The 18,314-nt window shown below is 41.5% G+C and overlaps 1 protein-coding gene across 1 annotated transcript in view; it reads right to left on the bottom strand.

Moving 5' to 3' along the window:
- Positions 1 to 18,314, bottom strand: part of ASPM (assembly factor for spindle microtubules) — a 66,350-nt gene extending 48,036 nt beyond the window's left edge. The window contains exons 1-3 of the mRNA XM_024764063.1: positions 18,030 to 18,314; positions 7,488 to 7,631; positions 5,839 to 7,333 (exon numbers count right to left, since the gene is read on the bottom strand). Coding sequence (XP_024619831.1) covers positions 5,839 to 7,333; positions 7,488 to 7,631; positions 18,030 to 18,314 — 1,924 coding nt within the window. The remainder of the gene's footprint in view (positions 1 to 5,838; positions 7,334 to 7,487; positions 7,632 to 18,029) is intronic.

Here is an 18,314-nt window from a genome sequence, read left to right on the forward strand (position 1 = left end):
AGTAATCAAAACAGTATGACACTGGCATAAAAACAGACACATAGATCAGTGGAACAGCATAGAGCCTAGAAAAAAACCCATGCACATATAGCCAATTAATTAATGACAAAGGAGCCAAGAATATACAATGGGGAAAGAAGAGTCTCTTCAATAAATGGTGTTGGGAAAATTGAACAGCCACATGCAAAAATATGAAACTAGACCACTATCTTATACCATACACACAAAAAATAACTCAAAATGGATTAAAGACTTAAATGCAAGACCTGAAGCCATAAAACTCTTAGAAGAAAACATAGGGGGTAAGATCCTTGACATCAGTCTTGGCAATGATTTTTTTGATCCCACACCCAAAGCAAAGGCAACAACAGTAAAAATAAACAAGTGGGACTACATCAAAATAAAAAGCTTCCGCACAGCAAAGGACATCACCAACCAAATGAAATGGCAGCCTACTGAATGGGAGAAAATATTTGTAAATCATATATCTGATAAGGGGTTAATATCCAAAATATATAAAGAACCCATACAATTCAATAGCAAAAAGCAAACCATCTAATTAAAAAATGGACAGAAGAGCTGAATAGACAGTTTTCCAAAGAAAACATACAGATGGCTAACAGATACATGAAACCATGCTTACATCACTAACCATCAGGGAAAGGCAAATCAAAAGCACATTGAGCAAATCACCTCACACCTGTCAGACGGCTGTTATTAAAAAGACAACAAATAACAAGTTTGGAAGGGTGTGGAGAAAAGGGAACCCTTGTTGGTGCAGCCACTATGGAAAACATTATGGAGATTTATCAAAAAATTTAAAACAGAACTACCAAATGATCCAGTACTTCCACTCCTGGGTACTTTCTGAAGAAATGAAAACACTACCTTGGAAAGACACATGTTCACAGCAGCATCATTTACAACAGCCAAGGTGAAAACAACCTAAGTGGTCATTGATGTTGTATACATATGCCATGAAATATTAATTAGCCATAAGAAAGAAAGAGATCTTGCCATTTTCAACAACATGGATGGATCCTGAGGGCATTATGCTGACTGAAATAAGTCAGAGAAAGACAAATACCATATAATCTCACTTACATGTGGCATCTGATGGAAACACAAAAACAAAAAACAAACTCACAGGGCTTCCCTGGTGGCGCAGTGGTTGAGAATCTGCCTGCCAATGCAGGGGACACGGGTTTGAGCCCTGGTCTGGGAAGGTCCCACATGCCGCAGAGCAACTAGGCCTGTGAGCCACACTACTGAGCCTGCGCGTCTGGAGCCTGTGCTCCGCAACAAGAGAGGCCGCGATAGTGAGAGGCCCGCGCACCGCGATGAAGAGTGGCCCCTGCTCACCGCAACTAGAGAAAGCCCTCGCACAGAAACGAAGACCCAACATGGCCAAAAATAAATAAGTAAAATTAAAAAAAAAAGAAAATAAACTTGTTTTTTAAAAAAAACAAACAGATACAGAGAACAGATTGGTGGTTGCCAGAGATGGGGCTGGGGGTGGTGGTGAAATGGGTAAGGGGGTCAAAAGTTACAAACTTCCAGTTATAAAGTAAGTCCTGGGGGTGTGATGTCCAGTGGGGCGGCTGGACAAGACTGCGCTGCGTATTTGAAAGTTGTCGTGAGAGCAAATCTGAAAAGCTCCCACATAATAAGAAACAATTTTTAATTATAATTATGTATGCTGAGAGATGTTAAGAACAACAACAAAAGAGGATACCTGGACGGAATGGCAAGAGTAGCATGGTGAGAATGTTGTTGAATAATAAGACAGCAGGCTGGATAAGGGGAGGTCACATGAAGAGAATCTTAAATGACAGAATAAGGAGCTTGGAAATCATCTGGTGACAGCAGAGGGCCGCTGAAGGTTCTGAGGCAGGAAGCAGGTAAAGCCACGTCCTGGACACCAAGTGCCTCGAGCTAACTGGCACATCACAAGTTTGAGGTTGGTGGATCTCCAAAACTGTCATCCTTGGTCAGTGCCCAAAATAAAAACCTCATGTCTACCCGCTCTCTCTCTTCCTCAAATCACAGTAGGATAGAAAGATGTGGTAGAACATGTACGTTGTAGACAGGGAGACCTGAGTTTAAACCGCGGCTCTATTTTAGGAGACTTTGTGACCTTGGGCAAGTTACTGGCCCTTTTGAGGCTGATATAAGGGACTTAGAGAATTCTATACAGAGGGGACAATTAACAGCAAATACCCTGAGAGAAGAGAATGTTGAAGGGTCAAGGATAACAAGGAAGCCAGGGTGACAGAAGCAAGAAGGACAGAGAGGAACGACGGAGGTTGGGAGGAGATTGGGGCAACACAGACCTTACAGGGCCTTGTGCATCATCATTGTTAAGAACTTGGCTTCCAGTGAGACGCAAGGTCATCAGGGGCATAGTAACGGACAATGTTAGCATCCACTTAACAAATATTTGAAAAGTAGCGCCCTGGCTGCTAAGTGGAAAATAGACTCCAGAGAAGGCAAGGGTGAAAGCAAGATCTGTTAGGGGGCTTGCAGTGTCACAGACAGGCTCAGATGGTGCCATCAGAAATGGTGAGAAGTGATCCAATCCTGAATGTATTGATACTTGGAAGGAACAGAAGATAGGATTTGTCAATGGACTGAATTTGGAATCAGGCAGACTGTGTGCATTTATAGAGAAAGGGTAGGAGAGAAACACACTGAGGGACAATCCCAAGGTTTGGGGCCTGAAATGAGAGGAGGTCATAACAGAAGTGCTGTGTCGGGAGTGATACACCAGGTACACGTGTCACAGGAGTGGGGATAGCAAAGGGCTGGTTTTGGACAAGTTAAAGATGCTCATTTGGCAGTCAAGTAGAAATATTAGATGTTGGATAAATGAGTCTACAGATTAGCGGTCCATCCCAAAGATATAAAATTGTGAGGACTCCATGTACAGATAGTATTGAAAGCTGTGAGATGGCCTGAGATCATTAAGGGAATGAGTGAAAGTATGAACAAGGTTCAGTGACTAAGTCTTCCTGTACTCCAAGGTTGGGAGGCTGGAGAGACACAGTGCTCCAAAGAGAAACCTGAGAAGCAGCCAGTGCCGTGGGAAAAGAACCAGGAGGAAGTGCGGCTGGCAGGATAAAGCATTTCGAGAAGGAGATTCAAAGCATCAGTCTGCCTAAGAGTTCAAGATGAAGACTGAGAAATAACCACCAGACTCAAAGTGTGGACGTGTTCATGACCTTGACAGGAAAAGTTTTAGGAGAGCCGTCAAAATCTGGTTGAAGCGGTTTCAGCCAATAGGAGAGGAATTGGAAACAGCTAACATAAGCAACCTTCAAAGTGATTATTTTTACACTAGAAAGCACCTTTTAATTCAAGCACGACGTTTACCCGGAAAAGTATACAGAACTCAGTGAACTATCACAAAGTGGATACCTAGGTTCTTTCAAAGAGTTTTGCTTAAAAGAAAGCAGAAGAAAGGAGCAGGGCCTGAACAGGTACCTAACATAAGCAACCTTCAAAGTGATTTTTTTTTACACTAGAAAGCACCTTTTAATTCAAGCATGACGTTTACCCGGAAAAGTATACAGAACTCAGTGAACTATCACAAAGTGGATACCTAGGTTCTTTCAAAGAGTTTTGCTTAAAAGAAAGCAGAAGAAAGGAGCAGGGCCTGAACAGGTAAGTGGTATCAGCAAAAAGTCTTTGTTTCTCTAGGAGCGGGAGGTAAGAACGGCACATATGTGTGTCAATCACAAATGAGCCAGTAGGGAGTAAAACACTGGAGATGTGGGAGAGAGAAGGCAGCTGCTAAAGCAACGTCCGTGTAGAGGGCATCGGGCTTTTGGTGCCGGTAGAGCCCGGCCTCACTGGGCATGCAGACCTTTCAGGCTGTAATAGGAGGTAAGGGAGCCGTGCATGAAAACACAGCGGGGTGGTGGATGCTGCGGAAGTTTCCCTCAGTGAGGCAGGAAGCAGGTTGGGGAAGGAGCAGAGCGCCAGCTCCGGAGCCCTCCTGACCAGGTGGTACCCCAGCCCGACCACTTACCACCCGTGACCTTAGGTAAATTACTCAGCGTCTGGATGCGTACATTCCCTCAACTTCAACATGTATTCATGACAACATCTACTCAGTATGATTGCTGTAGGTAGGTATGAGAGGAGGTAATAGCAAAGCACTTACAACCGGGGCCGCAGAGAACGCAGTCAGTAAATGTTCACTGCTGTTATCCATCCTGAGCGGAGGGAGGGGGTGCTCGACAAGAAGGGAGGGATGAGATAGGCTGCAGCAAAGTGATAAAGTCAATAAGCCAGGAGGATAGAGCCAAGAGGAGCTACGGGCTTCACTGCGGTTAGTGGTCAGGAATTTGAAGACCAACCAGCAAGGTCCAGGCACAGAGCAGGCAGACTTGGGCTGGGATTGGAATTTGCCAGACAAGCACAATGAACATAAGAGAGGTGAACAAAGGGATTATGAGGAACTGTGGAATCCAAGCTGAATAAGTAAGAAAGTGAGGATATAATGAGGTGAGGGCTGGGGAAATGGGGCTGGATTAGTTGGGTTCTACAGAAAATGCTGAGATCATAGCAAGAGAGATGCCTTTAGGACAGTGTGGCCCAAGTAGGCTGGAACTAACACGCCAGGATATTGGAAGGCTCTCCTACAAGCACCTTGAAATCATAAAGAATCATCGTAAAGTAGTAGTTTTGGAGAAGGTCTCGTGAGCCAAATGTAAAAATCTCGAGTTATCTCTCACTGTAACGAGGAGAACTCTGGGTGGGATAGTATGAAAAACGAACTTCAAGCTGTTTGTTGCTATTTGCTTTCTTTTCATTTGTTTTCAAGGAAGAAAGGAGAAGCAATAGTCTGGAAGCAGATATGAGACAGTGGGCAGTCCACTGTCCCACCGAGATACTCAAGGCCAGAGGAGCGGGAGAGAAGACAGCCAGTGCTGGAGAGGGTTGCATGAGAGCAGTGTTCTCGGGGGAGGGCCAGGCTCAGCGTGGGAACAGGAGGGAGTATCCAGAAGACAGGCGCTAAGGAAGGGCAGTGAGTCCACAGGGCACAGACCCTGTAAAGAGCTGCGGAGAAGGAGTGGAAGATGGTCCCAGTTAGGCGGTGTGCAAAGAAAAATGAGATGAAATAGAGAGGGGGATATTTCCTAGGAGTCCTAGAGCTCTTTTAAATTACCTGTTAAATAACCTGTGTGGTTTGTTTTCCTGTGGGGACCTTGATTGGCGTCTGAGGGAACTGCGGTTAAAAGGTCATGATGGGATTGGCCCTAAATTTTCAAGGCAGACAGTGGTAGTACGGCTGTGAGCGCTAGGGAAGGAATGGTGAAGTTTTCCCCGAAGGAATAAGGAGCTCAGGTGCCCCGTCTTCATTCCTAAATAACGGCCAAGTAAAGGCTGAGCAGAATGATGTCCCCGGAGCACAGAGAGTGTAAAGGCCTTCTCTGCATCCCCCCAGGTGGTGTGATGTGGCCAGGCATTCACTGGGTCCTCCCATCAGGGCCTGGACTAAGGTGAGGCACGTAAAGTACAACACTAGAGGCGGGGGCCAAAAAACTCAGTCATCAAGTATTTTAATGCAATATTTTTTAAAAATCAAAATTAATGCAGAAAAATTACGATGAACAAAACGTTAAACGTTAAAAGTTTAAAAAAGAACGAGATCACAGTGATTGCAGAGTTCAGCCCTGCGCTACGTTTGCTCCATCTTCCACTAAGCAAATTGGTAAATGAAAAGTACAAGTAAATTCAAGCTTATCGATAGCAATTTACTAGACCAAAAGAAACAGAAAATATGCCCTGCATAGCTATACTTTCATTAAAGATTTTATTAACAAGACTCACCAGTTTTCTTCTTCAGCTTTAATTTCTCTCTGTTGCTAATACATTTCGAGGTGGAGGTTATCACTTTCTTTGTGTTTTTAACAGTTGATGTTTTGGACTCCACAGGAGAATAATGGATCCTTTTGATTTCTTGTACTTCTGTGTATTCTGTAACTGTAACCTTCAAATTTGCATCTACTGTGTTTCCCTCACTCTTTCTTTTACGAGCAACTAAAGCTACCTTTGAGGGAGGAGTTATCACATTTTTACAACTCTTAGGTCTACTCAGTATTAAATCTCTAGCTGGAAGAAAAGAATGAAAATCACCTTTCTCTTTGTGATCATCTGTTTCTTTTTCACACTCACCCACTACAACACTGAGACATCTTTTTGCCTTCGGTTTATCAGCCTCCGTTTGGTTTTCTCTGGCACAAGTGGGCTTTCTTTTAGTAACAGTGGCAGAAAGTATTGGGCGTCTCTTAAGAGGTTTATCATGGTTGTGACTAGAAATATCCTGAACTGCAGAAAATTTAGGCTGGTTCCGTTTCTTAAAAGTATAACAATTTGACTTCATTTCTAAAGCTTTGGATTCTTCAAAAGTAGCTTTTGGAGATTTTGAACACTGACATTCAGGAATACAAGGTAAAACTTCATTTTTTCTCTCATCCTGAGAAGGTTGTGAGGCCTGAGAATTTACATTTGATAATGGTGACAATTTACATGTTTGCTGAGATACACATATGTATGCCATATTATCTTTTAAAAATTGATTTGGGGATAGAATTGGATTAATTGACTCTGATTCTAGATCCTGATTTAGTCCATAATTATCATTTATGAAAGAATCTGGACTTAAAATTGTCCGATAAATTTCACATACACTTTTTGACTCCAAAATCACAGGCCTTGAATTACCTTTCACACACATACCTGGTGAAAGACACATCACTAATTCTCGTTCATTATTAGCTGCACGGCTGTTATTCACAAAGGAATCCGGACTTAGAAAATTTCCTTGGCTTTGTGTGATGTTCAACGTTGAAGAATAGTTTGGGGTAAGAGTAAGTTTACTGTTCTCTTCAATTTGGCCACTAAGATTATTTATGGAGTCAAAGGAAGTTTCAGTTATGACTGTCTCATTAAAATGAAAATCGTTTACAATGTTGGCACCTTCTACTTTTAATACTTCCCCATTTTCAGATGCAGGAAGGGATGTGTAGGTAGTAGATTGATGGACAGAAACTGGCAAGCAGGTCTCCCCATGGCACTCTTGGAAAGTGGGACTGATAGGTGATATGGGTATTTTATTTTCTTCGAGGTTTAAAGAATTGTTTTCTGTTGGGGAACAGCTTTCGTTCGTAGCCAGATTCTCACATGCTTGTAGTGGGCTCCTAACTCTGTCAAATTTTGAGGAAACATTAAATGTTTTATCTACATTTTGAATATTTGAAATCTTCTGGTTATGACCTGAAGAGGCTGATACTTTCTTTTTATTAATGGTATCCCAAAGACTCCTCTGCAAAAATAAGAAAACATACAGATTAAGTTGCTAACTATTGAATAGTACCTTTAAGCAAAATGATGTATGCTACCTCAAGACTGTTAACCAAATAATTTTTACGTATTATTATTTTCCTAGGGTAAATTACAGAATGATGAAAACTTAGTACCTTTTTCTTTTTCGGCTCTTCTGCATTTCCTAGTAATATAGCTTGGTGTTTCAGAACATCATTTACAAGAAATGTCACGATCTCTCTTACTCGGCCTCCTTTTAACGGTGTCCAGGTAATAGAAATAACAATTTTTTCTTTAGGCTATAATCAAAAGAATACATTTTAAATGACTATAACAGTAGTGATGTATAATAACCAAAATGTATTATATGCAACTTAGAATACAGTAGATGATTAATAATTGTTACTCACTAACACTCTATACCCTAACAACGTTTAGAAATCAAATATATTTTCCTACCCTATCTCATTTCATTATAAGGAAAAAAGTTACTAGCAATAAGAAGCTTCACAACAAAATAAAATTATAATAATCACTCAGTGGTTTTTAAAAATTTAATCACATATTTCCACTTCTTTAGAATATGTACAGAACCTCTATTTCAAATATAATGACCTTACATTAGAAAGAATTGTTCAAAAAGCAATGTAAAGACGATCAGCTAAATTCCTTGCTCTCCACTTCTCTAAAGTCCATATTATCATTATCGGTATTTGTTAAGTACTTACTTCGTCCCAGGCATAGTTTCAGGTACCTAATATAACTAGTCAAACCCTCACATCCCTAGGAAGCAGATACTGTGGTGATGCACGTTTTACAGATGAAGTAATCAAGGTCCAGAATGCTTTAAGTATTTTGCCAAAGTCATACCGCTAGTAATTAGAACCCAGGCAGTCTGAGTCCAGAGTTTAAACCTTAACATCTACACCCTACAGCCTGGCAGGAATTTGCAAAATGCAAAACCCTCACATGACAAAACAAGCTCCGTCTTTGTTGTTTTTCAGGGGAAAAAAAAGACAAGTTTTGTTTGTTTGTATGTATGTATGCATGTATTTAGACAAATTAAAATAGAAGTTTTACTGCAGAAGTTGTATTACGGTAATGCCAGAAGGGAGGAGAGATGGTAGACCAACTACCAACATTAGGACCCACGATCACACAACCCGAAAGACAAGAAATGGTAGAGCTGAACTGGTATCAGCCTCACAGAGGAGGTCAGACGTTTACAGCTTTTCCCCTGGACAGAAAAAGCAATTCTCCTGTCCTCTTCACAGTACCTGGGATTCTCAGAACTCATACTCCTAGAGTTTAGTTATACAGGTGCCTGCTTTTAGTACCAAGCTTGCCTGCCATATAATAAAAGTCCTTACTTTGATGTCTGTCTTTTATTCCCTTCCTTATGCTTGGCCATGGGCCCAGTAGAAGCATACTCCAGTTTCATGATACTGAATGAATATCTTTGGATCTTTCTTGTTGAATTATGCTAACTCAGTTAAGTGACCAGCTACAGCAAAAACAACAAGAATAAAATCATAAGAAAAGCTCTGGTGAAGGCTAGCCTCCCCCTTGTCTGGCCTTGCAGAATTCCTGAGCTTCTCAACAACTTAGTATCCATAATTAGGTGAGTGTCCGAGACTCACTTTCAGAGCTCTGAAGGCCTCAGTAGATGGATAAACTGGAAAAATCTCAGTCCCAGAAACCACACACACCATTTTCAACCCACCTGTTGTTATCCTAGGTCAGATCAGACTCACACAACTCTAATAAAAGGAAGGGGGATTATAAGCAAAGGTTAGGGTTGGAAGATCCCCCGAACTTAGAGCTTAAATGGGCTTTGTCTCATTTCACTAAATTTCAAGTCATCACTTTGTTAAATTAATGTTTAACAGCACATCTGTGGTAGGCTAGATTATTTTGGTTCCAGGCTAGGATGTTTCTGGTTCTGTGCTGTGTGCTCCCCATATAGAAATCATTAGGTCAGTGAATGTTCTTTCTTTTTTTGTCATATACAGACATACCTTGTTTTACTTTTCTTTATTTTGCTTCACAGATACTGCATTTTTTTTTTAAACAAATTGAAGGTTTGTGGCAACCCTTCATTGAGCAAGTCTGTTGGTGCCATTTTTTCCCACAGCATTTGCTCACTTTGTATCTCTGTGTCACATTTTGGTAATTCTTGCAATATTTCAAACTTTTTCATTATAATATTTGTTCTGGTGCTCTGTGATCTTTGATGTTAGTATTGTAATCATTTGGGGTCCAGGAACTGAGCCCATAGAAGACAGCAGCCTTCACTGAGAAATGCTGTGTGTGTTCTGACTGCTCCACTGACCAGCTGTTCCCCCGCGTCTCTCCCTCTTCCTCGGCCTCCCTGTTCCCTGGTTCCCTGAGACACAACAACATTGAAATTAGGCCAGTGAACAACCCTTCGACGGTCTCTAAGTGTTCAAGTGAAAGAAAGAGTCGCATGTTTCTCACTTTGAATCAAAAGCTAGAAATGATTAAGCTGAGTGAGGAAGGCACGTCGGAAGTGTTGACAGGAGGAAAGTTGGGTCTCCTGCGTCCAGCTGTGAATGAAAAGGAAACGTTCTTAAAGGTGATGACCTATTTAAGATCATTTAAAACTCAAAATGGAGCAACTGTTGTTCAGGCATCCAAAATGGAACCTGGTGGCCATCGTGGATGTGGTTTTAGACACATTCCTGCATCAGTAAGAACCTGAATTTCCTGAACGGTATCAGACTCAAGGATACTGAGGTAGGAGATAGACGGGCCCTTGGGCTGGACAGCTGGTGTTTGTCAAGCGGAGGAAAATCTGTTCTCCCTGGACACTCCAAGGACAAAGTTAATGGCAGGAGCTGAGCTCTGCTGGAGTAACAAGATAAGATGACCACTCCTGACTCCTTGGGAGTCAAAAAGGAGGGGGCACCACCCCATAATAGGTGATGCCAAGCCTCTCACAGCCCCTGTGATGGAACCCATCTTGGAAAAAAAGATGCACACACATGTTGGGGAGGGTCCTAGAACAGGTCATTTGTGGGAAAAGAAGTGAGATAATTGGCCAAAGGTGAACAAAGACCCGGAAGGACTGTCCTGTATAAAGGGTTTAAATCGCCTCTTCACTGCACTCCTCTTCGTTAGGAAGGACAACCACACCCTTTCTCCCCAGGTGTGTATTGCTTCAGTCTTAAATAAACAAACCGCTTCTCGGTGTGCTCTCCCACTTGTTGTGCTGTGTCTCTAATAATAAACTTTGTACCTGTTTTTACAGTTTTTGCCTCCTTGAAACATTCTCGCTTTCAAATGGGGGTAAGAGCCAGGGCCACTTTGCTTCTAGCCTCTGGCCCCTGGTGGTCTGGCAGCTAGGATTCCTGGTTTTCATCCAAGTTATCCAGGTTCAATTCCTGGGCAGGGAACTAAGATCTCACTTCAAGCCACAGCTCACTTCTGTCTCTCTGAAATCACTACTACCAGCCGTTCTCAAAACAGTATCTGCTAGAACTGCCAGCTGCAACATTATGGTCTCAAGGCCTCCCCTTGTAACTCTGCAACCCTTCTGGACCCCAACAAATCCTGGCTTAACAAGCACCCTTACTTCTTGCCAGCTCCAATCCTAATGCTTGATGAACAACTTATGTCACCTTCCTGTTTTTTGCCTTAATAAGCTTTCCTCATTTTGTAGTCTGATGGAACACAATTCAAGTACTTTTTGGATCTGTGTCTCCTGGGCTGGAGTCCTAACAAACCCAAATAAACACCTCTTTATTTCAATCAGTTCTTGGAATTCTTAGTTAACAAAGGAAATTAAAAGTGCTACTCCAGTGAACACAAGAATGTTAAGAAAGCAAAACAGCCTTATTGCTGACATGGAGAAAGTATTAATGGTCCGGACAGAAGATCAAACCAGCCACAACATTCCCTTAAGCCAAAGCCTCATCCAGAGTTAAGATCCTAACTCTCTGCAATTCTATGAAGGCTGAGAGAATTAAAGAAACTGTAGAAGAGTTTGAGGCTGGCAGAGCTTGGTTCATGAGGTTTAAGGAAAGAAGTCATCTTCACAACATTAAAAGTGCAAGGTGAAGCATGAAGTGCTGATCTAGAAGCTGCAGCAAGTTATCCAGGAGATCTCCTAAGATAATTAATGAAGGTGATTGCACTAAACAACAGGTTTTCAGTGTAGAGGAAACAGCCTTCTACAGGATAAAGATGCAATCTAGGACTTTCATAGCTGGAGAGGAAAAGTCAATGCCTGGCTTCAAAGCTTCAAACGACAGGCTGACTCTCTCTCTAGGGACTAATGCAACTGGTGACTTCAAGTTGAAGTTAATGCTTGCTTACTATTCTGAAAGTCCTACGGCCCTTAAGAATTACACTGAATCTACTCTGCCTGTGTTCTGTAAATGGAACAACTAAATCTGGATGATGGCACATCTCTTTACAACATGGTTTACCAATATTTCAAGCCCACTGTTGAGACATACTGCTCAGAAAAAAAGACTAAATTCCTTTCAAAATATTATTGCTCACTGACAAGGCACCTGGTCACCCAAAAGCTCTGATGTAGCAGTGAGATTAATGTTATTTTCATGCCTGCTAGCACAACATCTATTCTGCAGCCCATAGATCAAGGAGTAATTTCAACTTTCAAATCTTATTAAGAAATACATTTCATAAGCCTATAGTTGCCATAGATAGTGATTCCTCAGATGGATCTGGGAAAAGTAAATTGAAAACTTTCTGAAAGGGATTCAGCATTCTGGATGCCATTAAGAACATTCATGATTCATGGGAAGACGTCAAAATATCAACATTAACAGGAGTCTGGAAGAAGTTGATTCTAATCCTCATGAATGACTTTGAGGGTTTCAGTTACTTCCTGGAAGTAACTGAAGATATGGTAGAAATAGCAAGAGAACTAGAATTGTAATAGGGAAGAACAAATCTGACTCCATATTAGATCTGTTTCTTTTACTTTAAACTTTGTACTCTGTTGCTTTTGCTACAAGTTAAAAATGTTGCCTATAGCCTGAAATATACAGGATAGCCCATTCTCAAGGCTCTGACCTTTAAAGGCATAACACTTTTCCATTCATATAGAAATTCAAAAGCCGCAGAACAGAGAATAACATTTGTCTTGTTGGAGGTTTATAGGAACATCATGACCTGACCCACAGGGACAGCTGCAAGAGCAAAGGATTCTGACACCAAGAAGTTTGCAACAACTAACAACAGACCCTCCCCTTTTAATATAAAAGAAGCCTGAATTATAACTCAGGTAAGATGGTTCTTTGGAACACTAGTCCGCCATCTTCTTGGTCAGCTGGCTTTCCAAATAAAGTCACTATTCCTTGCCCTAACGACTTGTCTCTAGATTTATTGTCCCATTGTGTGGTGAGTAGTACGAGCTTGGACTCGGACAACAGATTTAAAAGTGGTGCTTGCAGATGTGACTGAATTGCTGCAATTTCATGATAAAACTTGAATGGATGAGAAGTTGCTTCTTATGGATGAACAAAGAGAATGGTTTCTTGAGATGGAATCTACTCTTGGTGAAGATGCTGTGAAGATTACTGAAATGACAACAAAGGATTTAGAATATTACATAAACTTAGTTGATAAAACAAGGCAGGGTTTGAGAGGATTGACTTTAATTTTGAAAGACGTTCTACTGTGGTTAAAATGCTATCAAACAGCATTGCAGGCTACAGAGAAATTGTTCATGAAAGGAAGAGTCAATCAATGCAGCAAACTTCACTGTTATCTTGTTTGAAGAAATTGCCACGGCGACCCCACCCTTCAGCAGCCACCACCCTGATCAGTCAGCAGCATCAACATAGAGGCAAACCCTCCATGAGCAAAAAGATTACAGTTTGCTGAAGGCTCAGATTGTTAGCATCTTTTAGTAGTAGTGTTTTTAACTTAAGATATTGTCTTTTTAGACATGATGCTATTGTACACTTAATAATTACAGTATAGTGTAAACATAACTTTTATATGCACTGGGAAACCAAAACATTCTTGTGACTTGCTTTACTGTGATTTTCACTCTATTGCAGTGGTCTGAAACTGAACCCACAATATCTCCAAGGTCTGCCTGTACAACTGACATAATGGGCATATCTATCAAATTTTGTTCTTATTGAGATTCAAATGAAATTATCTGTTTAGGATAAATTCAAGAGTGTGAACTCTTACTACTTGCTTCTCAATTTATATATAGAAAATTTTAAAAGGGGGTGTCTTTTCTAAAGAGTTACTGTTATTTAACAAATAGTTATTGAGTGCCTAATGGCATACATAGTGCCTGACACAGGATAGGCATACCTTAAATATTTAAGTGACAAAATTATTGAATGAATGAAAAGGAGACATGGTCTCTGGCCTCATGGACACTATATTCTTCTCAATAAAAGAAATTACAAAATCTAAGTGAAAAGATAAATACAAAAATACAAGTCCCCAATACTGTTATCAATAAAACAAAAAAAAGGTTTGAGAGAGCCAGAGTGAAGGGACCTATAATCTCTAACTGGGTGATCAGAGAGTATACTACTCATTTTTAAGCTAAGACAAAGTATAAGAATGAGCTGGACAGACAGAGCTAAGGGAGGAGCAATTCAGCAGAACGTGCCAGCATGTACACAGCCCTGAAACAAGAAACTGCTTAGTGTATCCCTAGAAACAAATAGAGGACCAGTGTGGCTTCATGTTAGCGGGAAGGCAAATGACCTGCGATACATGAGGTTGGAGAGAGAAGCAGAGGACTATGGTATATATGTAATCTCTTTAACAGATTTGAACATTATAAACAGCATTACTTAGGTGTACATTTTGTGGCTGCAGAGGCTTTGTTTTGTTTTGTTTGTTTGCCTATTTTCTTTAAGGCATACCAAAATGAAGTGCTAGTCTTTTTATCCTTAACTGAAAGGTTAATCAGCTAACTCAGGAGGAGAGCACATTGGGAAGAAGATGCTCAGAGCGCTCATCCCCTTTTCCTTTTCCATGCCCCCTCATCCATCCACCTTCCCATGAGGAAGCCCTTCGTTAATCTGTAATAATCCATAGACTGAGACAGTGAGAGCGACTCAGTTCTGAAAAATATGTCAAGGGATTTATAACTGATACATGCTTTTTGGACTGCAGTGATAGTCTAGCTACAAAACTTCACCTTTTATGGAGACATATACCCTCAGAGGTGTAAAAACAGAAATAAAACATAAAGCATTTTACTTTTTCCCTTTTGTAGATCTTTATTTGGTCTCCCCCACCCCCCAACTCCACCCTTTAAAAAAATTTCTTCGGTAACTCAAACAAATGAAGGAACAGATCTGTTATACTACTTTCTTTTAAATATGCCTCTATTACCTTCAGTAATGGCATTCTTGGATATGCATCACTGTTAATTTTTTGAACAGAAGCATTGCCATGTGTCTGAGATAAGAATTTTACTATTTTATCTAGATTCTGAAAGATAGCAGAAAGTCAGAATTACAATAAAAAAAGTGGGCTGCATTTCCCTACTTTGGGAGAAGATTAAAAAAATGTTATCAATAAACAAGATGATCTCTCATAATTCCATCTACTCCTAAGATTCTGTGGTCTTTGTTTACAAACTTTTTATTAGTGACAAATCAGAAAATGGTAGTTGCAGCCAGTGACAACTGAAGCGGCCTTGTTATTAAATGGATCTGGCCCGCCCCCTTGTGGCCATAAGTGCAATGACCATGACTGACTGAGAAGCCTGGCTGTGAAGGAGGAGGGAAGAGTCAGGTTTGGGGCTGCCCTGCCAGTCAGTTCATCCAACTCTCCCAGTCACATCAAATTAGAATCAAACTCATTGCACAATAGACGGTGGCTTATTTTCTTGAAGAAGTGCGAGCTGCCTCATGTTGGCCTCTACTCGTTTGCAGAGCAAAAGCTCCTATTCCCAGAACTGGCACCAATGAGTCTGTTAAACCATCCAGTTGAGTTGTTCATAACCCTGGATACAGAGATCATTTGAGGGGTTTGTAAAAAGTAAATACGTCCCGACGCTCCTCTATGTCCTCCCCAGGAGTGATGCTGAAGCAGGGTCCTGGTACCGGTGGTTTTTTTAAAGCTCACCACTGAGGTAACGTGCAGTCAGGATGGAAACACCACGTAGCTTAATCCCATTCAATAGGATGGCTGGTGATTTTAACTGAATGTCATTATGAAGACCTAGACCCAAATGACAAACCCCCTACATTACAGCAGTCCTATGCAGATTCTAACACACCAGTATTATTGAAGTTTTAAAAAGAATGACTAGGAGATTAAAAGAAACCCAAAAGATCATTTAAAAAAGTTTTCCTTGGATTGGCCCCAGTAAATCTGCTCTACAGAAATATCCCAAATGACAGTCTTCTGGTCCTCACTCCTTATTAGGCCTAGATACATTGTACTGTAGACCTATTTTTATACTAATTGTGAATTTCTGTCACTATTTGGCAAGTATAACACTTTACCTAGTGGTTCTTGAGATGCCATCTGCGTACATCGAGTTTTCTGTATTTACCCCCAGAAATTCACATTAGTAAGTGTGGAGTGGTGAGTACAAATCTCCCTCATTTAACAAGCAATCCAGACAAATCTGATGCAAGTGGTTGAGGCATCTCAGAGAAATGCTGCTTAGTCATACCGTGACATGCTAATTCACTGAAGGTGTGCGGTGTGTTTTAGTTAAGGGTTGTTCTAATATTTATTTTCTACTACAGTGCTTTTCAAAATGTGGTCCCTGGACCAGTAGCAGAGGCATCACCTGGGAACTTCTTAGAAATGCAAGTTCTAGTCCTATTCTACACATATGGAATCAGAAACTCTGAAGGTGGGGACCCAAAAGTATTTTAACCAGCCCTCCAGGTGATTCTGATGCATTCTTAAATGTGAGAACCACCGGTCTCCTCAAAACATCCCAACCTCCTTGACAGCTGTTTGATGTAGCTTCTTCTTGTTCTTAGAATTTTCCCCTCAACCTCCTAACATATGTCTTTAGGGAGGAACCATGTCTCACGTCTATAAATCAATATAAGGGAAAGCGCATGGGATTTAAAATTATAAGACCTGGATGGGAATCCCAGCTCTGTCAATTGCTATGAATAAAACCATGCATAAATATTTCCACCCTCTGAGCATATTTCCTCATTAAAAATCAGGAAGAGAACATTTATTCAGGACACAGAGTCCAGACTTTTGCTTGAAGCTTTTTCTCATTTGAGCACCATGCACAGCTGCAGTTGGCATTACTTCCAACCAATGGATAAGAAAATAGACACGGAAGACTCAGAAGAGTGAACTGAGCTGCCTACCCTGATCCATTGGACACAAACCCTTTGACAGTGTTGCCTTATCTACAAATGTGGATAAGGACTCCATGAGTTTGATGTAAGGATTAAATAAGGCAACAGAGTTTAAAAGAATTTGTAAATGGTGAACATTATGTTTGTATGTATTATCTTAGTGGCTTGGTGGGTTAAGTGGAATCAGCACACTCAGACCTGAAGCTGAGGGAAATCAACAGCTAATAAAAGACAAGTTTTGTTTTAAAGCAGAAACCATAAAACATCATAAAACAGATGGTTTAAAATATAAGAACAGTTAACTTTTACAGTATAAAAAGTATAATTCTAAAAAAACAAACCCCCAAAACTTTAGTTCCACAAAACAAAAAAGAACAAGTAGAAGCATTATGTAGATAGAAAAATGTATATATCTTTTCACGAAAAGAAAAGCAAACATTTATAAACTAGAGAGAAGGGGCAGGTTCTTAAGTGTAGCTGAACCACTGCTTAGCACAAGTCAACAGACCTCAGATTAAAGCCTCTTCTCACTGCCTTAGGAAGCAGTTATTTACATAAGGAGTGAGACTCCCTCAGCTAATTTTTGTTTTCTTTTCACCCTTTTAGAGATTCTAATCAATGGAAAGACCACAGAAATCAAAATAAGAAAGTAAATTCTCTAGATTTTGGTGACAGGAATGGGAGCATTACTCTGGCCAATGCAATGAAGAAAAGCTACCCACAAAGTTCTTGAAACAACAGTCATAAAATTAAATTCGAATCACCGTTAAAACTACACTACAGCAAACAAACAAAAATAAGATTAAAATAATAAGGTGTTCATACTGGTTGAAAACAACGCTGAGGAAGTGTTTTTGGTTTTGTTGCTATAGACGTTTGGCCAAAACAAAGCTCACCGGAATAGTCGTTACCCTGACCCTGTGGAATCAGTTTCCCTATGGAAACTGAAGTGGATATTTAAGATGACTGATGGAAAGCAATTAAAAAAACCCTGCTCTAACCAAAGTACTCCTGGCAGTTTTAAATACAGACAGATGGATGGATAGAGAGACAGATGAAAGATAAGAATATTGATTTTAAAAGTGCCATCCATTACTCTAGAACCGCAAGTCTTCTCGAGGCCTGAAGTCTATGAAAAACGCTTCTCTGTAACAGAAAGCTAGGAAAGGGCTTCTAAGGATGCTCCGCGCAGGCGCGTGGACGCGATGTCACCGCCCGAGTCCCCGCTGACCCGGCTCCTCTGCCCCGGGGACCACGGCTCACCCAGCGTTAGAGGGAAGGACCTGGCTTTATCTCCAGGCCTCAGGTCCGCTGCCGCTCGTTCCGAGGCCCCTCCCGGAGCGCGGCGGGGTGACCGCGGAGGGCCCACTCCCCTCCTACCTGCAGCACGAAGGCGCTCGGCCAGACGGTGAAGCCGCACTCGGCGGCCGGGCCACGGGACAGCCTCACGGCGGTCGTCTCCTCGTTGGGGTTGTCCAGGGCCAGGGGCAGCGTCCGCGAGGCTCCCAGGCGCACGTCCCCGAAGCAGAGGAAGGGCGACCTGCAGAAGTGGCTGAGGGACAGGACCGGCGGGGAGGCCGCCTCCTCCTCGGCCCGGGAGACCCGCGGCCTCGGTTCCGGGGGGCTCCGCTCCCAGCGGTCGCGCCCCCGACGCCTAGTCGCCAT

The sequence above is a fragment of the Neophocaena asiaeorientalis genome, unplaced genomic scaffold, assembly GCF_003031525.2.
Source record: "Neophocaena asiaeorientalis asiaeorientalis breed wild unplaced genomic scaffold, Neophocaena_asiaeorientalis_V1.1 scaffold594, whole genome shotgun sequence".
NCBI lineage: Eukaryota > Metazoa > Chordata > Mammalia > Artiodactyla > Phocoenidae > Neophocaena > Neophocaena asiaeorientalis.